General features: G+C 41.4%; 1 protein-coding gene across 3 annotated transcripts in view; it reads right to left on the bottom strand.

Moving 5' to 3' along the window:
* Window positions 1-678: 678 nt before the first annotated feature.
* Window positions 679-26,412, bottom strand: part of RPRD2 (regulation of nuclear pre-mRNA domain containing 2) — a 54,877-nt gene continuing 29,143 nt past the window's right edge. Inside the window, exons 3-12 of one of the 3 annotated variants that reach the window (XR_012851265.1) lie at window positions 26,109-26,209; window positions 19,331-19,399; window positions 17,417-17,472; window positions 16,178-16,304; window positions 15,864-16,039; window positions 15,078-15,366; window positions 8,262-8,600; window positions 7,877-8,071; window positions 3,946-6,885; window positions 679-3,812 (exon numbers count right to left, since the gene is read on the bottom strand). Coding sequence is in view for 1 of the 3 variants with exons in the window: in XM_075843364.1 (XP_075699479.1) it covers window positions 4,358-6,885; window positions 7,877-8,071; window positions 8,262-8,600; window positions 15,078-15,366; window positions 15,864-16,039; window positions 16,178-16,304; window positions 17,417-17,472; window positions 19,331-19,399; window positions 26,109-26,209 (3,880 nt within the window). In the remaining 2 variants the exon portion in view is untranslated. Of the gene's footprint in view, window positions 6,886-7,876; window positions 8,072-8,261; window positions 8,601-15,077; window positions 15,367-15,863; window positions 16,040-16,177; window positions 16,305-17,416; window positions 17,473-19,330; window positions 19,400-26,108; window positions 26,210-26,412 lie in introns of all 3 variants that reach the window. The other 2 variants (XR_012851266.1, XM_075843364.1) reach the window with 2 other exon arrangements.

The following is a 26,412-nucleotide window of genomic DNA, read 5'->3' as shown; positions in this document are numbered from 1 at the left end:
AAGAATGAGCGCTCACTGTACCACTATAAAGCCTTTTCCACATCGATGCCAAGAGACGCCACTGTACCGCCCACTGTCAAATACAGCGGGCGGTTACTAAAGGGTTAAACAATGTGCTGAGGGCCTATATGTTCATTTAACTTGCAAAGCAGCTCCAGACCACCACCATCACTCCGCTAGGTACTATTTTATGGGAACCTCTGTTATCTACCCTTCATTAGAAGATCCACCAAGGCTGAGATAATGTCAGATACACTTTGCATCTTGTTACTGATCAAACCAAGAACCATTAGAAAGGAATTTATATTTGACACTTTATACATGGAAACCCGTATTTCCATTAGAACAGTCTTATGCTTCAGACTTTCTAGACTATAAGCTGCCCTTCCACCCACTTCTCGATTAAACAGGACGCAGACGTTAATGGGTTTTTGTTTTTTTTTGTCTGGAGAACATATTTTTCTTAGTAATTTTGCACCAACTTTCCATGGCCCAAAAAGTCCCACCTCACATAATGCAAACCTCAAATGCAATTTCCTTAGTCCAAATTCTACTGTTCGTTTACACACATTATATTGAATGTAGTGATTACATTGTATCAACTTTCTGTAATGTCCAGAATTTAAAAAAAAAAAAAAAATGTAGTGCAAACAATCTACTTTATTACATGAACACACATCAGACCACCTTCAGTTTATTGTTACTGGCTGTAATGCAAAAGGTTGTTTTCACATAGAGCACATATGAAGCATTTATAGAACAGGAAGAGGATGGAATAGAAAGCGATTCATATTTACAGCATTAGAACAAGCTCAGACATCCTGGGACCAGAATTCGTATAAACTCCCACACTAAAGCATTTGACATTTTAGCAGCTCCCTAAAGCTGCAAAAGGTCTCGGGCTTAAATTAGATTCCCCTTAATTGCAAAAAAAATTTTGTGATAGCCATAAACCATGGCTTTATGTTCACTAAACGGGTAGAACAAACCCACATTGATCGGATACAATCAAGATTCCCACACTGTCCTTTTACAATAAAATACCAAAAAAACAAAATCAAAGATTTTTGAATTTGGAAAGGTCTTACAGGTGGAATAGTCCGCGGCTGCGTTTACTGGGATTGGATGATGTCTGTCATGTGATTGCTACAGGTGATGGTTTGTAACTTTTACAGCCATGCACATGCAGCAGTTCTGCTACCATCTGACAATCATGGATTTGAAGCCTAAAATGTATTTTTGGTGATATTCGCTATAGATACTTTGAATAGACAAGTCATGGAAAAGTTGTAATTGGTTTCAAGGTTCTGAGACTTAAAACTGGGGTACTAAAGATAAATTCGATTTTCACTGCATAAAAGAAAAAAAAAATAGTTTTAGCAATTCCTCTTAATATTTCCATCACCTTTAAACCTAACGTGTCTCACTTTGAAACCAGCTCCGCCCAAGCTCACAAATGTGTGACTGTAAGGCAACTGCCCACAGCAGTAGCTCTCCCCCCCTGCTCTATCTAAACAAGGTATGCTAAGTATTGCCTCATTCACCTGACATAGGAGGGTATCAGCAGAAAATGTACATCTGTTTGCTGAAAGATTTTTTACAAAAGAATCCAGAAGATAAACAGAGCGGGCAAATTTTTGATCCATTTACTATTCATTTCTAGGTTTAGTGTTACATGTCAATGAGGATTATTATCTGGGCAGTGCATACATGACTGTGAAACATGCGTCTGCACAAAGCACAGGTCTGGGTTCCTGTCACTTTACAGCAAAACACACTGGTTTGAGTTGGTTCCATCTTCCGGATAATGTAAGGGGAGCTGGGACCAGAACGGAAGCAAATCACGTATCGGAGAATTAAAGCCGGCTGTGTTTGCAAAGTGCATTGCCATAAAGTGACAGGAACAAGGCGTACAATGCCCACACCATGCAGGCATAGAAGAGTACAATTCATGTCCCTATATCAGTTTGCCGCATCTCATTAATCTGTGACCAAAATTAATCATAGTATTTAATAACCACCTGAAAAAAATCCTATTCAGAGCAATATACGTTCACTGCTCCCAGAAAACTGTAATACGGGTGCATTTCAGGGTCTTCATTATGGCCACAAGACCCAGACTTCGCTCATCATATGCACCGAGGACGATCTAGGTTTGGTACAGTTGAATCGAATCAGCGCTGGATACTGCGGCCATAACGACACAAAAAAATGCCCAAATTAGGGCCGTGTGAAAACGGCTTAAGAATGATTTTAACTAGACTTAGATAACTTTTCCTAAGGGAGCAAAACTGCTGGAACAGCCATCAAAATCGAGGCCAAATAATTGTGTCTATGGCCACCGTCAGCGCTTTTAACTCTAGTAAGGCCAGTTTCATGCAGCCCTTAAATGGCCGCGTGACCCCTACACCGGATATTAAAGAACCAAACTTAAAGCACCATGAAATCCAATGATGGCCTAAGTTCGGATCGTGGATCTGGGGGGTTACATTGGTGTAAAAACTGGCCTGAATCCGTTTTCGTTGACACAATTCATACTTTTTTGGGTCAAAAAGGTTTTCCACCCTTGGCTGCCAAACTGCAGTAAAGCAGATCCATCTTATACTAAAAATTATAGTCGACTAATAATGTTATCAAACGGAAGCAGAGGGTGCATAGTAAGACAAAGCTGAAGATATCCCTATGATGTTTTTCTCACCGACTAGAAGAATTAGGTTACATGGTTAGAGATGCCTGGGGTACCACATCAGGACGGCTGGTTTTTTTTCGGCGACGCAATTAACTAGCCCTACAAAGAATTCAATATTTTAATGTTTACTAACAACATAGAAGCAAACAAGGTCTTTAAAAAATAGTTAGTACAGATTTCAAAAAGTGTTGAGTAGTTTGAGAGCGAATCGTCTAAAATGGTTTATCCTTTACTATTAAGGATCCCCTCGTTTAGTTTGCACGCACAGAAACAATGCCGATTTCTGGATTGGGTTAGATGATAGGTGTATGACGGAAATCTCAATGCTCGACTAATAATTGAAGCCACTGACTGTAAACCTTCAATAAGAGGTGGTCATCACAGGGGTAAGAATAGTGCTCCGAATTTGTTCTTCACTCAAAAACATTGGAGAGCCACCCGTGTATTGACTATTTCACGGTTTACCGGAACCCAGGTGGTTACTCTACGCATACGACCAAGTCATTAGGATGACGCCAACATGACCGTTCAGATAAGTGTTATGCAGCCAGAGTGCACGTATGATATTTGGCATCACGCTAAGGCCTCATTGCTTCTGAACATACGGCATCCGCTGGAGCAGAACACCAACTCTGTGTGTGAAATGACAGGCCTACGGCGGTACCGGTATTACGGTTCTGTACAACTCAAGAGGTTGTAAGGAGCCATTATACAGCCGTGTGCCCGATTTCCTATTGAGGAACGAATGGTTAGAGGAGAAATCACCCTTGAAGACAATCTACTTTTGCAAACGGTACGCACAAAACTAACGATCGTGAGATTGGTCTCCGTTATACAAGTTCAAAAATATCGTTTAGGTCTTCAGTACAAACACTGGGCATATAGCTGTGCAAATGGTGGAATCCGACACGATCTAATGATCGGGCTACTCTTAATTGTGTGATGCGTATAACTAAGCCGATCCATGCACAACTTGGGAGTATTGCTAAAGCCTCCAAGTGTTCATACTCTCCTCCTCATACTGCAAGGACATCAGGCTGCAATTCACCGTAGCCGGATTTAGTCCCGAAACGCGTCATGCTGGAATGTAGCTTAACTGCATATGGAGTTGCGTTTCTTTCAACTGTAGGGTGCGAGGATAATCAGAGGGAGCAGGTAGAAAAACAATAGTTAACAATTTATAAAAAAATACATCAATTCCAATTATTTAGCCTCAAAACCACTGATCTCCTTAATACATTTCCCTTGTGACTCACCTATCTGGTATTTTGAAAGCAATGGGCTGATCTGGATTGGCTTCATTGAAAAGAACAGGAGGACAGTTTTTTACTTCATTGATTGGTTCAGGTAGGGCTTATTAGGAATTGTTTGATAATGGGCATCTCTGAAAGAGAACAGCATTGTCATAGAGTGGAAGGGTCCATTAAGCCCTTTCATAACTTGGACACCATGTAAGGGTTAAAAAAAAAAGAAAAAGTCCCTTACGTAATATTTTGGAGGTGTGTGTGATTTTATTTTTATTTAATTTATTGTCTTGGTGATCAAACTTTTTTTTTTTTTAGCTTTTAATCACAACTATCTCAGGACTTCCAAACCAAATACAGGCTTAACTTGACACATACAAAAAACCAGTGCCTCAATGTCAAAAATATTTCAACGGTGCTGTATTTAGTATCTTGGTTGGTAATATGGACGTTTTGGGGAAAAAAATTGCGAGCCCCTGCCAAAAGGTGGCCGTGGTCGTTTCAAATTTTGGTGGTATGGTTCTCTAGGTCTGAAATGAGGCCGCTGTGGTCGCATGCCACCAGTGTTCATATGGTGTGAGCCAACATGGTGTGGAGGACCACTAAAACCTCGATGGAGATCTCTAGGAATAAGACCCAATGGTTCATTCACCCTGCCGAAATGTTGATTGTGTTGATTATTTTCACGAGACAAGGGTTCGTGATCTCGTGTAGAAAGTGGATGCATGTTGAAAGGTTCCTTCATCGGCCCTTGATGGACTACACTATGGTCTTGCGAGAAAGGATTGCGCATATCCATACGGGGAGGTGGTGAAAAAGGATTGCCACCATGTTCTGTTGAGTGATGAATGGGAAAAGGATTTCCACCGTGTTCTGTTGAGTGATGAATGGGAAAAGGATTTCCGCCGTGTTCCGCAGGGGGAGGGTGAGCACCATGAGGCAATGTTTTTGCTGGTTCCCCAGATTGTATACGTGAGACAGAAATGTCTCTTGGAAACATACTTCCATGATCAGGTGGTAAGCCAGGTGGGGGCCCACTAGGGGGCATAGTCTGCTCCATTTGAAATGGTCCACCACGATCCATTGGAGAAACCATGGATGGCGGCGGTGGTGGTGGCGGCGGCAAGAGATGTTCAAAAGGCGGAATATTTTTTTCTCTAAAGTCACTGACAGAGTCCTGAAACCGTGGTAAGTGCTCCTCGTACTGTGTTTTATACCCAACACCAGCAGAGTTACCACCTACGGAAGGCTGTTCATCCGCACTTGAAGGACCATCATCAAAAGAACTCCCTGTACTACCCATCTCAAACCAACCACTTCTACTCCCGTCAATCCCATGCTGTCTGCCCGCTTTCATGCCAACCCTCATAGATTCTACTGTTTTAATAGGCTCCCCTGGGTACCTCATGTTTCCCATATTGTGATACCCCAAGGTTTCAATGGGAGCTCCTTTTTCTTCAGTACTATCTGGCAAGTCAACGCAAGATGATGAAACTCTAGTTTCTATGCGATACTGCTCTTCAGAACGGTCTTCGGCAGTTACCCCAGTATGACTACGACCTGGCATATGAATATCTTCCTTAAAGCTTGCTGGTCCAAATTGGTTTTCTTCAGAGGGCCTCCGGGATGCATTCTTTAGCATATTTTTAAATTCCATTGTTGTAGATGATAAATGAGTTGAAGCAGATTGTTCAGAGCCAATTGTTCTCGTGGGCGGAGGATTATTTTTGGGGTGAAAGTTGGAATGTCTGTTCTGAGGCACATGGGAAGGCTGCGCCATAACTGAATGCAGCATTGGTTTATTATGGTTTGTGTCCGTCGGGTAAAATGGATCATCTTTCGGAGGGGAAGGTGACCTACTAGCCTCTAGATTATTCCCTCTTCTATTATAGCCACCATACCTATCAGAAGATGGAGACACGGAACCACCCTTCTCCCCGGCAATAAAAGGAGGTTGCATAGAGTGTGGAAAGGATTGTCTAAAATCTTGTGCCTGGCTGAAACTCTGAGTTGGTGGATACTCCATGGAATCTAAATGCAGATTTGCTTTTAGAATAGATTTTGATGGTCTTTTATCTAGATTGCCAACAGACGGGGATGGTGGCCCAGCATAATCAAAGTCCCGATAGTCTCCATCTTCATTAAATGATGTATCGGGAAAAAACTTCTCTAAAGTCGAATCAACTGCTGAAGGTTTTTCCATAATATCAGAAGCCTGCCTGTACGAATTTGGTGAATTTGCCCCCAGCCCAAAAGACCTATATGATGGCAAAGACTGAAGCTTCTGAAATTCAGCGTCTTTAGTTAACAGAGGAGACCTCGTGCTACTGGGGGTAGATGAGCCAGGGCTTATCTTAGACAACAAAGAGACGCTATCGACATTGCTTGAAGTCGGCTTGTCCATAATCTCATCCTGGGTAGGCGTCCCACTTCTTTCATCACGGACGGGGGTCCCATCTACGTTATCCAGAGAGGTACTTGAGGGTCCGCTGAGAAACTCCGTAGAGGGCTCTGGAACGACAGTGGCACCTAAACCACTGAGAATTGGTATATTCAAATCTAGACCGCTAAAACCGGGATTGCCTTTCAAAAAATTATGGATCTTAAGTTCAAGACTTGAAGATTCCACTTCCTCAGCGGGTTTCTGAATCTCTGCAGGTTGGCTAATGATCTTCTCCTCGGTCATACGAGGCGGAGGTGGAAATCCAACGGATACCGGTTGTTTTGCATTTGAGCTAGGTGGGACCGCTGTCTTACACACGGATGTGGATGTAACATCAGAGTTTGAGTTTGTGGGAGAATAACCATAGGTTTTGGGCTGAAAAGGGGGGGTTACAGTCGGGGTTACTCTATCTTTTACAATTTGTACGGCAGTATTCAGCGGTGCTGTGGATGTACTGATTGTTGATGACGCACTGTGCAGTGCAACACTTTGAATCAAAGACGATAAACCTGTAAAAAGTAAAAGGAGTATAGTGTTACTTGACGCAATGACCGTAAAATCTCCAAAAAAATAAATAGATCTTACTCTGGAATAGTAAGAGGAAAACAAAATTAGAATTGGTGGTATGAATATCATGGATTCTACTATATTAAGACATGAAAATATATTTTTTTAATTATTATTATTTTTGGGGGGGGGGGGGGGGTCCTGCATAATATATCTATATTTCTTTTCTTTTTTATTTAAAGTCTTCCTTTTTTTGTACACCTACCTTTTAATTTTATGCCCTCACTGGTAAATCCAGATTGTCGATTAATCTAGCACCTATCAATACCTATTAATGCCGGATTAAAAGAATCATATGGCATACACGGTACATACATAATAAAGCTTTGATCATGCTGAATGACTGGAGGGTACAAAGCAAATTCAGTGAAATACGGCTTCTGTGGACCTAATAGGGACGTTGGGAACAGTTTTCAACTGAACATGTATCCCCCCCCCCCACCCCCCAGTGGTAGAAGTGGCTAATATGAATACCAGTATATCCGTGAAATGTGCGTAAAACTGGAGGTACGTTAAATATTCAATTTTGACAAAGAAGTATTTTTACCGCATAGCTCCTGTAAAGTCGTGTGATTAATGGGGGTGTTTGAACCAGGGACCCCTACCAACCAGTAGAACAAATGACACATGACTCCTACATGAGTGCGGTGGCCCCTTAGTTATGCTGTTTAGTAGGGGTCACAGCACTTATGACCCCTTTATAGTTTATTCAGGTACTGCACTGTAAGTGTGGCTTTGCCTGGTACTACAACCCCAAAGTATAGGCCATCGATTGAAAGTCCCAGATAACCCCTTCTACACCAGAAAGTTGTGTTTTTTTTTATATTAACAATCTTCATAAAATATAAAGCACTAAATAGACACAAAAGCCAATCTATTCCAGTATAGAACATACAGCCATAAAATTTTTTTTAGATATATATATAAATCTACCTTGCAAATTAGGTGTGGAGGGGACCTGTGTTTTAGACAAGGCGGAAAGAATGCTTTCAGGAGTTATCTCCACTTTGGAAAGAATATTTGCCAATGGGTTTGATCCACAATAAACCGATGCCCTTCCAGCTCCACCTAAATTCGATGTTGGTGTTGTCGGGGTACCAGGGGAAGGCTTTGCTCCTGAACTTACACCTAGAAATTAGAAATGAATACATAATGTGTCAATGTGGACTCAGAGAAGAGCAGTGATGTATTCAGCTCTCCCACTTGTTCAAACAGATCTTTGATGGCAAATGAAATAAAATAAAAATACGTGCAATAGGCAAATCAAGACCAAGATTTTAAGTCCGGACCTACAGATATACAGCAAGTCGAAACTCACCTGTCTTCATGACAGAAGTCAAGCTACTTAGGATGGAACTGATTTTCCCCAGGTCTACATTGGCCAAGTTTGGCAACCCGAGGGGAATTGACGGGGCCACGACAGGAGTGGTTACTGTTTTAGCAAAGGTTGTAGTTGTTACTGGAGCTGGAGTTGCGGCAGTCGCAGGAGAGGTGAGGACTTCTGTCGGGGCACTGCTTGCGATGGGTGAAGGAGATGGAGACAAAGTGACAATGGAAGTTGTAGCCGTAGCTTCACTTTGTATTGTGGAAACAGGAGAGTCCATGGTCTCCTTTATGGTTGATGCCGGTGACTCCGGGGGCTCCTGTCTTTCTTCAACTACAATAATAAAATAAAAATTATTAAAACTAAAGCGACACATTACAGTATAAGAAGTGCTTGCTTCATCTTCAGCTGGCCTTGCTACCAGAGCAGCTCAAATCTTGCTGTCAAATTGCCATATACAGGGGGTGATTTTTCAAACCATCTAATTACAATTTCTTTAGGCAATTTTGAATGAAGAAACACAAGGAGACGGCATTATTAGAGAAATAACTTGGTCCGATAAAGCCAACTTCAGACTTTCAGGAGCTGTTAATAGGCGCAACTGTGTTTATTACCCAACAGAAGACCCTCCTGCAACAATTGAAGAACAGACGTATCTCCCTGGGGTAACAGTTTGGGCTTCCCTTTCATGTAAAGGGGTAATTAGATCTATCTTCTACATCACAGCGGTCACCTCAGACCTGTAACCTGCTCAGAGAAAATGTAATATGACAATTGTAGTTGGAGCGTGAAAATGAAGACTTCTATATTCAGCGAGATGGAGCCCTCCTCACTTTGCTAAAGCCATGCTTCATTTTCTTGACTAAAAATTATCCAATGGGTGGATAGACGAGGCCACCACAATCACCAGACTTTACCCCGATGGACTTTTTCTTTTGGAGAGTTATCAAAGATAAAAGTATATTCAAGACGACCACGCACGGCTGACATGATTCAGTTCATAAAAGAAGCAACCAAGACATAATGCTAGCAAAGAACTTTGTGCCAAAGTGTAAAGACTAGAATAAGTCGATGTGTAAAAATAGTGATAGCGCCAATTTGAACATAGAAGATTGCACATAATGGTTTTGTTATTCTATAAAAACTCGATTTAAACTGTATACCTATTCTATTCATTATTGTAACTGTATACCTATTCTATTCATTATTGTAACTGTATACCTATTCTATTCATTATTGTAACTGTATACCTATTCTATTCATTATTGTAACTGTATACCTATTCTATTCATTATTGTAACTGTATACCTATTCTATTCATTATTGTAACTGTATACCTATTCTATTCATTATTGTAACTGTATACCTATTCTATTCATTATTGTAACTGTATACCTATTCTATTCATTATTGTAACTGTATACCTATTCTATTCATTATTGTAACTGTATACCTATTCTATTCATTATTGTAACTGTATACCTATTCTATTCATTATTGTAACTGTATACCTATTCTATTCATTATTGTAACTGTATACCTATTATATTCATTATTGTAACTGTATACCTATTATATTCATTATTGTAACTGTATACCTATTCTATTCATTATTGTAACTGTATACCTATTCTATTCATTATTGTAACTGTATACCTATTCTATTCATTATTGTAACTGTATACCTATTCTATTCATTATTGTAACTGTATACCTATTCTATTCATTATTGTAACTGTATACCTATTCTATTCATTATTGTAACTGTATACCTATTCTATTCATTATTGTAACTGTATACCTATTATATTCATTATTGTAACTGTATACCTATTCTATTCATTATTGTAACTGTATACCTATTCTATTCATTATTGTAACTGTATACCTATTCTATTCATTATTGTAACTGTATACCTATTCTATTCATTATTGTAACTGTATACCTATTCTATTCATTATTGTAACTGTATACCTATTATATTCATTATTGTAACTGTATACCTATTATATTCATTATTGTAACTGTATACCTATTATATTCATTATTGTAACTGTATACCTACTTCTGCACCCTCTGTAGACGTTAGATTCATTATTATTTCTGTTAATCCTCTAACCCGTAATGCTCATGATTCTTAATACCTACACCATGTCCTACAAGTTAGAAGATCCTGAAGAGGTTGTATCTTTTTCTAATTTTTGTAATTCATATACAAAATAAAGTGGATTTTATTTGGATTACTCACAGAAATTATTTTCTTGGCCAGTTCAGTAGGAGAAAAAAAAAAAAAAAGCCAGTAGGTACATGCGGTGGCCACTAGAAGGCGTGACGAAGAATTACAAAAAAGTAAATAAATCGCTAGGCCCTCCAACAAGATATACCCCACCTACAGAGCCTGCGTTAATTCAGTCTGTCCGTAAGCAATAGGAGCAACAAAACACTTGCGCCTGTATCAGTACTTACAACCATGCAAACCGTAAAAAAAAAAAAAAAGATTATATATATATATATATATATATATATATATATATATATATATATATATATATATATAGATTTATTTTATTTAGTTAGGAGCGTAGTCCTCTAAAAAAAACAAAAAAAAACAAAAAAACGAAGGATTTTACGGTTAATAGTCAAAAGACTGTTCGGATCCTTGGAACACACTGTAGGAGGTCCTAAAACAGTTCCCAGGGATGGGAACAGGAAGCCATCATCAACTACGCCACAGATGTCTGCAAGACCATGCAACCAAGCGAAGCATCCACAGAAGCAAAAGTACGAACCCAGTAGAACTTGACAAATGTGTGCAGAGACGACCAGATAGCCACCTTGCACACCTGAAGAGCAGAAGCCTGATGGCCCACACTCCAGGAAGCTCCAACCATTGTAGTGGAAGGAGCCATAACCTAGAAGGGGGGACCCTACCCATGAAACAATGGGCCTGACATAAGCAACCAATTCCAGGGGCGATGGTAGCCTTAGAGAGCGTCAGACTCTTCCATGGACTCTCTGGGATGGCAAACAAGGAATCCGATCTTCGGAAGAAAGCAGTGAGGGAAGTGTAGACTCCCAAGGGGAGAGCAACATCTAGGTTGTTAAGAACGCTTACGTGGATGAACAGGACGGCCGTATGACGTCCTCATTCAGGTGGAAGACCACATTGGGCAACAAAAAGGGCACCGACCTACCCTGATGAGTCAAGAATGGAGAATGGCAAGACAGAGCTACCAGTTCAAAAACCCTGCGGAGTGAGGTTACAGCTACCAGGAAAAACCTTCCAGGAGACCAGATGAAAAGATCTCTTGTAGAGGTTCAAATGGAGCAGATTGCATAACGTCCAGAACCAATTTGAGGTCCCATTGAAGAGTCGGGAAATGATAATGGTCGCCGCGTGGGCAACCCCCCAAAAAACTTCAAACGTCAGAATTAGATGACAGCGGACGGTTGAAGAGAACTCGAAGGAAACTAAGGGCAAGAGACAAAGTACTCTGGCCAGGGAAAAGTGCAAAAGATCCTCACACAAGTGGAAGGTGATCTTCCGGGTGCGGTGATAAAGGAGGCCAAGAAATGCTTCCTAGCCTTGAGTATGGTGAGGATAAACTGCTCCGGAAAGCTAAATGTAGTCCGAAAGGCGGCTTTAATAGTCACGCCGTTAAATGTAGTGACCTTAAATTCTGGTGGAAAAGAGGTCCCTGAAAATGCAGGTCGTGACTGAGAGGTAAGGGCCACGGAGCGCCAGCCAGCAGGACCACAACATTAGCATACCAAAACCGATGGGCATAGTCCGACGCCACAAGAATGGTTGGAATCCCTATGGGCTTGAAGCCTGAGCAGAAGAGGCAGTAGACAGAACAGGTCGACTTAAATATCGACTGCGTAGGCCTCGGGGGACTACGTAAAGGACCTTGCGATTGAACCTGGATAATATCAAGTCGATGTCTGGCCTGCCACACCTGGAGAAAATCTGCCCAAAAACCTCCCAATGGAGAGACTGCTTCCCCTGGATCAACCCATTCCAGACTGAGGAAGTTAGCAACCAAGTTGTCGACCCCTGGGATGTGCAGCAGGCAAAGGAAGATTGCTCTCAATTTCAGGAGGTTGATGGGAAAGGAGCATTCTTCCTATGCTGCGAGGTTCCGGAACGTTCCTCCCCAGGCCCTGGAGTTCGCATCTGTGGAAAGGATCTTCCACTGTCAGGGAGAAGAGCCACCATTGAATGGTCTGACGTACAGAAAGGAAGAAGGATTTGTCAATCCAAGGAATCATCGAAGTTAACATGATGTCAAGGACTCTCATGCAGAGACGACGAGAGGTGGGTGATGCCAAGCCAAACCGAAGCGCCACAAATTAGTAATGGGACCGTTGGTGGGATTGGCAAATGGGGACGTGAAGGTACGCATCATGCCCATAGAACAAAGAAACTTCCCCTGGTCCATGGATGCAATGACCGAACGGAAGGACTCCATACAGAAATGACAGACCCCGACCTCAACCGTCATTTCCATGTCCTGTCTGACCCATTCCCAGACACTTGCCTTTGCTGGTCATCACCTTCTACACTTGGTCGGCAAGAGCTCTTCTTCGCCAGGAACGATTGTTTGCTCTTCAGGACGGTATACAGACCTGACGGCAGGGTTCACCCACGTAGTTCTCAAATCTTGCGTTTTCTCGTTTGTGACATTGGCGGAGACACAGACCGTGGGTGTATGCTGCTGCCACTAGGAGGCTCGACTCGAAGAATTAAAGTGCTCGCCGCTCCTGCAGGATACACCCCACCCACAAAAATTAAATTTGGTTTAGAGCCCTGGGGCTGATGCCAAGCCAAACCGAAGCGCCACAAATTAGTAATGGGACCGTTGGTGGGATTGGCAAATGGGGACGTGAAGGTACGCATCATGCCCATAGAACAAAGAAACTTCCCCTGGTCCATGGATGCAATGACCGAACAGAAAGACTCCATACAGAAATGACAGACCCGGACCTCTATGTTCCTTCGTTTGAGATCCATAATGGGGCGAATTGACCCATACTTTTTTGGTAGGACAAAGATTGGAGTAGAAACCGGAGCGTCTCTGGTCTGGAGGCACAAGGATGACAACTTCTTGTAGTAGCAAAGAATCTATTGACTGAAAAAAGGGGAGGTCGCTCTGGAAGGCGACTGAGGAAGTGCAGACTGGAAGAAACGTTCATGAGGAAAGCTGGTAAACTCTTGTATTTTGAGGACACCACCTGCTGAACATAGGCGTTCGAGATCTGTGAGAGCCAGAAGTCCCTAAAGGGCAGAATCCTGCCCCCAACCCAGACGAGTGCGCACCTTCAAGTTGAGCGGGTCTTTCCCGTACTAGTTTTGGTAGCCTTGGGGCATGGACACCAGGTAGGACAGGATTTGAAAGAAGTCCTGCTTTTTGGGTCCTCATGGGACTGTTATCTGAAGGAAAAAGGAGTGCAGAACCTACAAAAAAGCCAAAAACTAGAACCCGACTTATTAGAAGTGGTACAACAGGGGTATTCTGGGGTAGGTGAGAGCTCTTTCCATCTGTGGCTTGCAAGACTCTCTCGTCAACATGGGTCCCTTAGAGAGGGGAACATGCAAATGGATGAGCAGTTAAGGATCTTTTGGTTGAGGAGCAGCAGTAATGGGGTCACAACACGACCTCAAATAAAGGAGGACTAGGCAGTCCATTCAAATATTCCTCAGCAAGACAATTAATTACTCCACCTTAAAGGACTGAATTAGCTCAGTGTCTGTAGGTGGGGTGTATCCTGCAGGAGCGGCGAGCACTTTAAGAGTCCAGCCTCCTAGTGGCAGCAGCATACACCCACGGTCTGTGTCTCCCCCAATGTCACAAACGAGAAATAGAAAACGCAAGATTTGAGGAGAACTACGACGAAACGTGCGTGGAGGCGGTCATACACTCCAGTCACCCTACTACTATTGTGTTCACTGTGTCATGTAAGTAAAGCTGCTTTGTTGGTCTGTGTGTGAATCGCTATCCTAACACTTCGATTGCTATCTACAGGGAGATTATTTGAGTTCGCTATTGCTACTGCTGCCTAACACTCATGCTAACTTACACAAGATCATTCTGTATTTACGTGATTGTATTTTATTCTTTCACTATTACTGTGACAATTTGAGTCTGGGCATATTCCCTAGTGACACACTAATGTGATCGTGTTCTTTTGATACGTAACAAAAGTCTTTGAAAATAACTGGCAGCTTCCATTGGACACATATACTATTTTCTCATTCTAACTGACGTTATTCATGGTCTATATGCTCCTACATGTTTTCGAGTTAGTTGAAATAAGATTCAATCATGATAATCTTCCCTGCGGTGGCCACACCTTGATGATATTCCTCACGGTTGTGCTTAAAATGAGATGTAGGCCACAGTAATAGCAGAAAATTGCCTGTATATAACGCTTCCCAGCAAGAACCTGCACTGCAGTTACTTTATATTATTTTATAGGGGGGTTTCCCACCATTAATATTTATGGCACATCGCCGAGATGTTTCATAAAAGCATGATAGGCGGGGGTCCGACCTCTAAATTCCTCACAATCCCTAAACTGAAGGAGCGGAGGCACTCTTCCAGATAGCATTTGGTTACACTACGGTTTACTCGAGACACCAGGGAAGCATATTAATAGTCTATGAGCGGAAGTTGCCAATGCTCAGTGGCCAATCAACAGCCTGGCTAGAGCACATTACTACAGACTTGTATTCAAAAAGGAATTGTAAACCCTTAAAAAGAAAGAAATGGTGTACGCAGATTTCAAAACGTAGAGTTAAAGCATACCAATTATAGCCGGAACTTCTTCATCGGCATCAACATCAGACAACTCCATGTCCTCCACCATGCGATTGTCCTTAGGAGGCTCCGGTGAATCAGACTGCACTATTTCGGCTTCTGGCGACAGTGGACTCATAGCTCCCATTCCTTGAAATGGGGACTCCGAGCCGGTGGGAGAAGGAGCGTCCATGACTGGTGATGGTACTGGCGACTCCTCAGGATCAGGTAAAGTTGCCTTCAGCTGATCAAGCTTTTTCTTTAAATTGCTTACTCGGTTCGCAAACGTTTTATATGCCTGTAGACAAAGAAATTATAGATGTGATTACATCATTTTTTTAAATTCAATATTTGTATTAAAAAGGGGAATGCCTACCGTTAACATTTGTGGCCTATTAACAGCACATGCCATAAATGTTTGCTACAGGTCTGTTATTCCTGTCAAGGGAATGGTGATCACCCGACGCATTTTGCAATACAAACTGGCCATTGAAGAGAAGGTGGAGAAGATACCCATGGCGTTTTTCATTATACTACGTAAGGGTTACAGAAACTGTAGAAGCGCGATCCTTTTGCACTACTTTTTCCTACTGGGGCGTTCAACAATCAACTGTTATTGCCAAGGCCATTCTCTGTAGTGGATAATTGAGAGGGGACATCTAGTTTACTGCTTCCATATACCGCAAGTGGGGATATGGAAAGGAGTTCTCCAAATAGATCACTTTAATATGCCCCCTACTTTGAACTCAATAAGTGACTAGAATACTTCAGCCTGCAGACTACGGGGTTACTTACATTCACTACAACCTTGACTTCACGGTATTGAGCTTCATAGAATATCCCTGCATTCTCCAAAGCTTCTCCTAAGGGAGGACTGTTTTTAACTTGCTTATCCAGGATGCCAACAAACTCCTCAAGCTTTGCGCTTGCTTCTTCAAAATCCTTGGAAAATTTCTTTCCTCCAGCTTTGTCTGAAAAAATAAAAATAAATAAATAGATTTTAAAAAAAAAAGGGCAGACGTTTATGGTGACACTGCCCGACTAAAAAAAATAAATCAAAATAATACAATTTTGGATTTCTCTCGACTCACGGCCCGAGTGTTAAATACCTTTCAGACGTTTGAGTGTTTCTGAACTGCACACATCAACTCTCATATTGGAGAGCTGTTTTTCTTTGAGATCAGTATTGTCCACTGAGCGCTTGTGAGACAGCAAGTCATCAATCAGACCTTGAGGCTAAGGAAGAAGTATTAAAAAAAAATGTTAAACTCCATTAACACGACTATTATGGAATCGGCTTATAAAGTCATGATGCGGTGGTACTTCGTTCCTAGCCGAATTGCGCATTCATTTCCTACTTATTCTGCCTCCTGCTTTCGTGGTTGCCCCTCACCCAGCGACATGCTCCACATATGGTGGTCCTGTCCTAAGCCCACTAGATTCTGGAGCAGAGTTTATGGCCTCATCCAGAGCCTAATTGTTATAATTCTCCGTAAGGATCCCAAGTTCACTCTCCATTTTTTTTTTCTTTGGACCTCTGACCGACCCATTACTATTCCCTTTTTTGTTTCCCTTCCCCCTCTTCCTCTCCCTCTCTCCTTTTAATACATATGGCTATTATTTATAGTTGTTAATCTTGCTGAGACTATGGGATACCTGTTCTGATTCATTGCTGTATCATTTGATGCTTGTTACTTATTAATCTTTTGCGGAAATTATTTGCATTTATCCATTTTCATAGTAAAATCTCAATAAAACTTGTTGAACCCCAAAAAAATGTAAACAATAAAGGATCAAAAACTAGGGGGAAAAAAGTCAACCACAAACATAAATTGGAAATGTTGAATGTATGTAATGTTAAACGGATTAAACTTTCTCTATGCAGCTACCCCAACAGTGTCAGCGCCACAACATAGGGTTTGGCGATTATGACCTAAATCAAAATCACGATTAATATGTAACCTAGATAACGAGTAAATAAACAATTATTTAGGCTACACCCCTTTTGGCATGCCACGCCCCCTATTTCCATGCTAGACCACTGAATTCATATTTAGTGAATGGTAGAGTAGGGACCATACGGCTCCCTGCTCTACCATTGATTTCAACTGTATCTGCGTCCTGAAGACACAGACAGTTGAAACTGGGAAAAAAATTATTGAAGGACGCGGTTTGCGCAAGATGACAATGGTGAATTGCGCCGAATATCAGTTCAGATTTTTTTCGATTAATTGCCCAGCCCTATCTGATCGTACCCCAATAGGGGACAGGGACAAGGGTTGTCCTGAGTTGTAGCGGATGAAAAGGTCCTATACTTTTCAGTTTAACAGAGTTGATATTAATCTTACCCTGAATTCAGCCACAATCTTCGATTTCAAGACTGCTTTAGGATTTACTGGCACAGCTAAAACAGGAGGGGAAAAGACAAAAAAAAAAAAATATGTATTAAGTACACACTACTAAACCGATCTTAGACGACCGTTTTTTATTTATACCATCTGTCATGATCATCCCAGAGCGGTCCAAGTTGACAGTATTTTAGAACCGCTTCTCAACATAGTCAAATTTAATTTGCATATTTTATCTGAATCCCTGAAAGGAACCATGAAGAGAGTCAGACGGGTAATATCTGGCACAAAAACTGCAAGTACTAGCTCCAAGTTGCTTTGCTATGTATTTGGCTTAGCAGTACTGCCAAATATGTGAACAAATTCTCCAGCGTCTTGTACCTTAAAGGAAAGGTGCTTTTTGTGTTTTTTTATTTAGAAATTGTATTGCTTTTTATAGAATTCAAAGAAATATTTTAATTTATGTGGTCACCTAAAACTTTTTTATTTATTCATACTTTGCGTTCTCTATGGGGGCTGACATTTGTTTTTCCATCTGTGTATGTATCGATTAACAACACATACTAAGACGCTATACGACACATACAATGCCATAGAGACCGCGAACAGGAGCCGTTCCATTCTCTGAAGCTTGCGCCGTCTGTATGTGAACCGCGCCTGCTCGGTCATGCACAGTTCACACCAGTAACACAAAGTAGCTCGCTCCTAGAGAGAAATCCGGCGCCATTTTCCTGTGGAACAGAAGCCGCTGCCGGAGAGTAAATTGACGACTTCCGGCCGGGGCTTCCGGCAACAGCTACAACGAAGCGTAGGCGAAAGGAAGAGGAGCGTAGGCGGCAGGTAATTTATGGTAGTGTCTGATGAGCGACTGTGTGTTTGGGGGATAAGCTTGGTGGTAAGCTTAGATACAGGCCCCATCTGACAGGATCAGACATGGGCCATGTATCCAAGTCGCTCAGAATATGGCAGTGTACAGTGTAGGCGGTTTGAAGACACTCAACCCCCTCCCCTGCCCAGGACTAGCCAGAAGTGGATAGGGGGGATTGAGTGAGGACACTATAAATCCCAAATTTGCAGCAGAAGTCAATGAGGTTGCTTTACCACAGTGACCATGCTGCAATTTTGGGAACTGCTCCCTCTAGTGGCAGCATATATAATTTAGGATCCAATTTATAATATTTTCTGACTTGTGAAAAGATAAAAAAAAACATTAAAACAATGTGTAATTAGTTATATAACCATCGGCCAACTGAAAGAAAAAAAAAAAAAAAAGACTCTAGCGACATCCCCTTTAATACGAGTACAAACATCAGATTAAATGCGCTTATTTATTTTCTGGGAGAGCCATCTAAAAACGATCAAGACATTGAAGGAAATTCCAATAATATATGCCATAAGTGTCTGATAGGTGATGGTCCGTCCCATGGCTCGGACCACCACCTATCAGGAGACACAAACTTCAGTCTTATCCAATGTGCTTTGGGTCTGGGGAGAATCTGGCTCGGCCATTTCCTTAACTCCCCACAGACCATAATGGAAAGTGTACATGTGCGGCTGCAGAGGTTGCAATAACGCCCGCACAGACGTCCATGACAGCTGAACAGGCACTTTTACACTTTAAAAACAGTCTATTGCATATTTCTACGCAGGAGACTGAATCCTGCACCGAGAAGTGCCGCAGCGCTACAACAGCGTGACAGCCAGGGAAGGAGGGCGAATCTGAAATCAATGTGACCCGACAACCCCTTAAAACACAGCCCAGAACTAGCAACGAGTTATTCGGCAGTGGAAATGCCAGAAAGGGAGAATCCCGCTACTAGCTTAATCGTCCGGGTTATTTCCAGTAACAAGGACTTGTGCACCGATGTTAAATCCCCATTCACAGGGACATTGTAAAACACAGCAGAGACTTACTTTCTGGTGGTTTCTCTACAGGTTTAGGACGGGAGCTTTTGCTTCTCTCCCGTTTACTCCATCCGCCACCTGTCAAATAGTTTTGAGAAATGGTCAAATTTAAGCAAGGAAGAAAAAAAAAAAAAAAAGTCAGTCGTTATTTAAAATCCAAACCACAGGTGACATGTAAATCTATGATCAGACATGCAAAACACTGGCCGGACTCGGAAAACACAAAAAAAAAAAAAGCTTGCGAACATACTAGTGTAGTGATCGTTCAGGTGACATCCTTAATGTGTAGAAATTACTTCATTTTTATTTAAAAAAAAAGAAATAAAAAAGGTACAATATTCTGTGCCGATTTTTCTTTTATAATATATTAATTTGAACCACATTGCAGCACCCGCAATGTTTCCATAGCCATGACGTTTGCTGGTGATACCAGTAGTCTGACTCACGGAGCTCATCTGTTCGCCAGGCCACCATCATTAGGGTTTTAAGTGCTTTAAAGAGGCTCTGTCACCAGATTATAAGTGCCCTGTCTCCTACATAATCGGATCGGCGCTGGAATGTAGATAATAACAGTGGTTTTTATTTTGAAAAACGATCATTTTTGAGCGAGTTATGAGCAATTTTAGATTTAGTTTCTTAATGCCCAACTGGGCGTGTTTTTACTTTTGACCAAGTGGGTGTTGTAAAGAAGTGTATGAGGCTGACCAATCAGTGACCAATCAGTGTCCTACACTTCTCATTGTTCCAGCCCAGCATCTGTCACTGCACAATCACACTGTCCTGTGGATCATGCTGGGCTGGAACAATGAGAAGTGTATGTCACTGATTGGTCACTGATTAGTCACTGATTGGTCAGCCTCATACACCCACTTGGTCAAAAGTAAAAACACGCCCAGTTGGGCATTAACCCCTTCAGGACTGAGCCTGTTTTGGCCTTCAGGACGAAGCCGATTTTTCAAATCTGACATGTGTCACTTTATGTGGTAATAACTCCGGAATGCTTTTACCTATCCAAGCGATTCTGAGACTGTTTTCTCGTGACATATTGTACTTAATGTTAGTGAAAAAATTTGGTTGATAAATTCAATATTTATTTGTAAAAAACACCAAGATTTGGAGAAAATTTGCAAAAATTAGCATTTTTCTCAATTTAAATGTATCTGCTTGTAAAACAGATAGTAATACCACACAAAATAGTTACTAGTTAACATTTCCCATGTCTAATTTATGTTGGCGTCGTTTTTTGAACATTCTTTTATTTTTCTAGGACGTTACAAGACTTAGATCTTTAGCAGCGATTTCTCATATTTTCAAGAAAATTTCAAAAGGCGATTTTTACAAGGACCAGTTCAGTTCTGAAGTGGCATTGAGGGCCTTATATATTAGAAAGTCCCCATAAATCACCCCATTTTGAAAACTGCACCCCTCAAAGTATTCAAAACAGCATTCAGAAAGTGTATTAACCCTTTAGGCGTTTCACAGGAATTAAAGCAAAGTAGAGGTGAAAGTTACAAATTTCATTTTTTTTTTACAAAATTCATTTGTAATACATTTTTTTCTATACCACAGAAGGTTTTACCCAAGAAATGTAACTTATTATTTATTGCCCAGATTCTGCAGTTTTTAGAAATATCCCACATGTGGCCCTAGTGTGATAATGGACTGAAACACCGGCCTCAGAAGCAAAGGAGCACCTAGTGGGTTTTGGGGCCTCCTTTTTTTTAGCATATATTTTAGGTACCATGTCAGGTTTGAAGAGGTCTTGTGGGGCCAAAACAATAAAGACCCCCAAAAGTGACCTCATTTTGGAAACTACACCCCTCAGGGAATTTATCTAGGGGTATAATTAGCATTTTGAACCCACAGTTTTTTTGCTAAATTTATTTGAATTAGTTTGTGAAGGTGAAAATCTACTTTTTTTCTGAACAAATATAGAAATTTGTAATTTTTTCAAGGAATAAAAGAGAAAAAACACCCCAACATTTGTAAAGCAATTTCTCCTGATTATAGCAATACCCCATATGTGGTAATAAACTGCTGTTTGGACCCACAGCAGGACTCAGAAGGGAAGGAGCACCATTTGGATTTTGAAATTCTGATTTTGCTGGTATAGTTTTCAGTGCCATGTCGCGTTTGAATTGCACTGGAGGGAACAAAATAGTGGAATCCCCCGGAAAGTGACCCCATTTTGGAAACTACACTCATCAAGGAATTTTTCTAGGAGTAAAGTTAGCATTTTGACTTCACGGTTGTTTTGCTGAATTCATTGGAATTATTCTGTAAAGGTAAAAATCAACTTTTTTTCTGAAAAAAGGTAGCCATTTTTAATTTTTACAAGGAATAAAGGCGAAAAAGCACCCCAACATTTGTAAAATCATTTCTCCCGATTACGTAAATACGCCATATGTGGTAATAAACTGCTGTTTGGACCCACAGCGGGGCTTAGAAGGCAAGGAGCGCTATTTGGCTTTTGGAGCTCAAATTTAGCTGAAATGGTTTTTGGGTGCCATGTCGCATTTGCAAAGCCCCTGAGAGGCCAAAACAGTGGAAACCCCCCAAAAGTGGAAATTACACCACTTAAAGAATCTATCTAGGGATATAGTGGGAATTTAGACCCCACAAGTCTTTTGCAGGATTTATTAGAATTTAGGCCATGAAAATTAATATCAACATTTCTTCCACTAAAATGTTGCATTTTTTTCAATTTTACAAAGGATAAAGGGGGTAAAAGCACCCCAACATTTGTAAAGCAATTTCTCCCGAGTACGGCAATACCCCACGTGTGGTCATAAATGGTTTTTCATTAGAAAGTAATTAACCCTTTCTGGACTGATCCATTTTTTTCTTTTCCTTTTTAGTTTTTTCCTCCCCGCGTTCCAAGAGCCACAACTTTTTTATTTTTCAGTCAATAGTGCGGTATGAGGGCTTATTTATTGAGGGACGAGCGGTCGTTTTTATTGGTACCATTTTTTGGTACATACAACTTTTTGAGCACTTTTTATTACATTTTTAGCTAGAGCCAAGGTGACCAAAAAAACAGCGATTTTGCAGTTTTAAATTCCTTATTTTTCACGTGAGACGCTCCATACATCACCCCCCACACTAAGACATGCTATGTCGTGGTGCGTGAAGGGGTTAATGCGCAGCGCATGGTGCGGAGTGAAAATTACAATTTTCCACTCATATGCCATTTTAGTGCACTACATGTTATGCCCAGTTTGTGCCACTGAAGACAAATACCTCCTAAAATATTAACCGGGTTCTCCCGGGTACGGCGATGCCATATCTGTGGACGTAAACTGGTGTTTGGGCACGCTGCAGGGCTCAGAAGGGAGGGACACCATTTGGCTTTTGGAGCGCAGATTTTGCTTGGTAGTTGTTCTGTTTGGGGTTTTACTGGTGTTTCAGTTTATAATGTGGGGGCATATGTAAACTGTGCGGGGTACATCAGGGTACATGTTATCTGTGTGGAGTACATCAGGGTATAATAAGAGGGTATAATAATGCAGTAAATAAATAATAATTCGCAGATATGTGGCCGGTGTCGCACTTATAAATGGCGCCCGATCTTATCTGCTTTTGGACACTCTGCACATTTTGCATCGCCATATTCTGGGAGCCAGAACTTTTTTATTTTTTCTCCACCGGAGCTGTGTGAGGGTTTATTCTTTGCGGGACAATCTGTAGGTTTTCATTGGTACCATTTTGGGGTACCAGAAATTTTTTGGATCACGTTTTATTCCATTTTTTGGCAAGCAAGGTGACCAAAAACCATCAATTCTGACAATGTTTTTTTATTCTTTTTTTTTATGGCGTTCACCCTGGGCTATAAATGACCATTATACTTTATTCTGCGGGTCGATACGATTACAGCGATACCAGATGTATAGAATTTTTTTATGTTTTGCAGCGTTTGTGCAATAAAATCACTTCTTTATAAAATAAATACTTTTTTGTGTCACCATATTCTGAGAGCGATAACTTTTTTATTTTTCAGTCAAAAAAGCGCTGTAAGGGCTTGTTTTTTGCGGGACGGGATGTAGTTTGTATTGGTACCATTTTGGCGTACATGCGACTTTTTGATCACTTTTTATTGTATATTTTGGGAGGGTTGGTAACTAAAAAAATTGTGATTCGGGCACTGTTTGTTTATTTTTTTCGCGGTGTTCACCGTGCGGGAAAAATAATATTACAGTTTTATAGTTGGGGTCGTTACGAACGCGGCGATACCAAATATGTGTACTTTTTTTAACGTGTTAATTTTTTTCCTATAATAAAAGACTTATTATAGGAAAAAAAAGCATTCTTTGTTTATGTCACTTCTAACTTTTATTTTTACACTTTTTAAAAACATTTTTATTATCTTTTTTTTACTTTTTTTACTTGTCCCACTAGGGGACACTTAGACTGGCAGCTCTGATCGCTGCTGGAACACATTACACTACACACGTAGTGTAATGTGTTCTAACTGTCATTGTGACGTGACCGTCACACTGACAGGAAGCAGAGGAGGAACGGCCGGAGGCTGATCCTCCGAGGCTTCCGTACATGGCAACCCGGAGGTCATTGTCTGGCCTCTGGTTGCCATGATAAGGATCGCCAGCCCCCGCAAATACATGTGGGGGGCTGCCGATCCGCTGTAAACCTCTTCGATGTGGTGATCGCAATCGACCACCGCATCGAAGGGGTTAATTGCCGATTTCAGCGGCGACAGGCCGCTGATCGGCAACAGGGAGAGCAGGGCTGACACCCTGCACAGTTAACCGCCGCTGCGGTGTAGCGCCGCGGTTAACTGTTAAAGCGCGGACGTAACTGTACGCCCAGGTGCGCGAAGTTACTGCTTATCTGGACGTACAGTTACGTCCAGGTGCGGGAAGGGGTTAAGAAACTAAATCTAAAATTGCTCATAACTCGCTCAAAAATGATCGTTTTTCAAAATAAAAACCACTGCTGTAATCTACATTACAGCGCCAATCAGATTAAGTCTAATTTTAATTTTTTTCAAACTGAAGCATACAAAATCCACATGTAAAAAGATGCAATTGCGGTAGCATAAAAACAGATTTAACACAGCAACATATCATACACAGTCTTGATGCAGTTTTCGGAGTTAAAACAAGAGGTGGATCCAAAAGGAACAAATAAAAAAAAAGTTATAAAGATTGATTTCCTTTCTATTGTATACAATTCCTGTATTTAACTAAAAAACCTGAACCAAATACTGCATCACAGACTGTGTGTGATCGTGGTCTTAAAGGAGCACTCCACTTTGTTTATTGCACCCTCCATTTGTGCATTGGTGTATCAGTGGGGTGTTGTGTGCAGAAATACTTACCAATCCCCGCATCGTGTAATTTTTCGGGTCCACATGATCATCATTCTGACCTGGTCTGGGATCGCTGCTTTTCAGAAAACCGAAAGTCAGGCTCTCAATGCATTCCTATGGAGCCTCGTTCTGGCCTCATTCCGGCTCCCAAAGGAATGCATTAAAAGCCTGACTTCCGGTTTATTCAAAAGCCCAGTGACTCCAGACAAGTCAGAGGGAAGATCATGTGACCGACGCTGTACCCGTAATACGACAAGATGCGGGGATCGGTAAGTATTTCTGCACACAGCACCCCACTGAAAAACCAATGTACAAATGGGAGGGTGCAATAAAAAAAATAAAGTGGCGTGCTCCTTTAAGGCTGGGATCACACATTTAGTTTTAAAGCATTTTCTTTTTATCCAAATCCAGGAGTGGCTACAAAAGCTAGATAAAATATAAAAGGTGGCCATACACAGATGTAGATCAGCCAAACCCACCGATTTCAGCAGGGACTGCCAACCATCTAATGTGTATGGCAGCGTCCCGACTCTTCCCCGATGGCAGATGTTAGGGGGAAAAAAGGTTTGGAAGCCGAATTTAAACATGCCCGATCCTTCTGTTTCTAAGTAGATAAGCCGATGCCACAGGAGTCCGGCAGCGGCTTTCTCCCTTCCCCCTATTTAAAACACATGCCCACTCAGTCGAGCGTGCATGTGTACGGGGGAGTCGTTAGGAATAGCGTTCTGCCGACAGCCATCTAAAGTGTACGGCCAGCCTCAGTTTTTGCTCTATATTTTGCCTTCATTTGTATCCACTCCTTGCTTTAAATAAATAAATAAAAAACCAAACCGTCAAATACTGCCCAAAAACGGAAGGTGTAAATCCTACGAAAAAAGCAGCGTGGCATAGCCAAGAATATTTAACTCCAATACCGGTACTGCATATAAAGGGTCAACGATGCATTGAAATTTCAGATACCATTTTGATGGTAGTTATTGCAGCCAGCATTGAGGAACATTGGGGTAAAACGTGACCCGCATTAACCCCAAAGTTGCAATTATTTAAAGAAATGATGGGGTCACTTAAGGTCATGAATGTAGTACCTCACATTAATAGTAATTAACCCCATAATTTCCCTCACATTAATCCAACGTTGCCCATTATGACGGAGGTGCTTGAAGGGATCACTTACTATAATGATTATAATGGGCAATGTTGGGTTAATGGGAGTGAAATTATGGGGTTAATTACTATTAATGGGAGTCACATGGATTCATAACACCATACGCACGAAACCAAAGCTGCACTCGGTGGGGGGCAGGAGCACGATTTTGCTAGTATCACCCGGCAAACATGTGCAAATATTGGCTACCGTAAGTGTCTATAGTGACGGCCGTCAGAGGCGGCCTCCTAAAACCACTCCATTAACTACAGAAATGAGATGATTATTCCCTCAAGACAAATAAATAAAAAACTTACTCAACGCAGTTCTGAAGGAAGCGATCGTATCCTCAGTGTAAACACTCCGGTCTTCCCAGATTTTAAAAATTCTCTCGACAGATTTTGACACCGATTGATCCCTTTGGAAATATTATTTGACACAGAAAATCAAATTCACATTGCATTGGTTCTACTTGCACACATAAGTAATACAATCATATCCCTCGTGAAAGACATATGATGGATGTAGTGGTTTACTCCAATGGAAGACTATGGCAAATCAATAGCATATAAAGGTCTGATCAGTGGGAGACCTGTGACGCGATCAATGGCCACACCTGGT

This window comes from Rhinoderma darwinii, chromosome 12 (genome assembly GCF_050947455.1).
Source record: "Rhinoderma darwinii isolate aRhiDar2 chromosome 12, aRhiDar2.hap1, whole genome shotgun sequence".
NCBI classification, from domain to species: domain Eukaryota; kingdom Metazoa; phylum Chordata; class Amphibia; order Anura; family Rhinodermatidae; genus Rhinoderma; species Rhinoderma darwinii.
The sequence above is the reverse complement of the archived record's forward strand: the minus strand, read 5'-3'. Positions and strand labels throughout refer to the sequence as shown.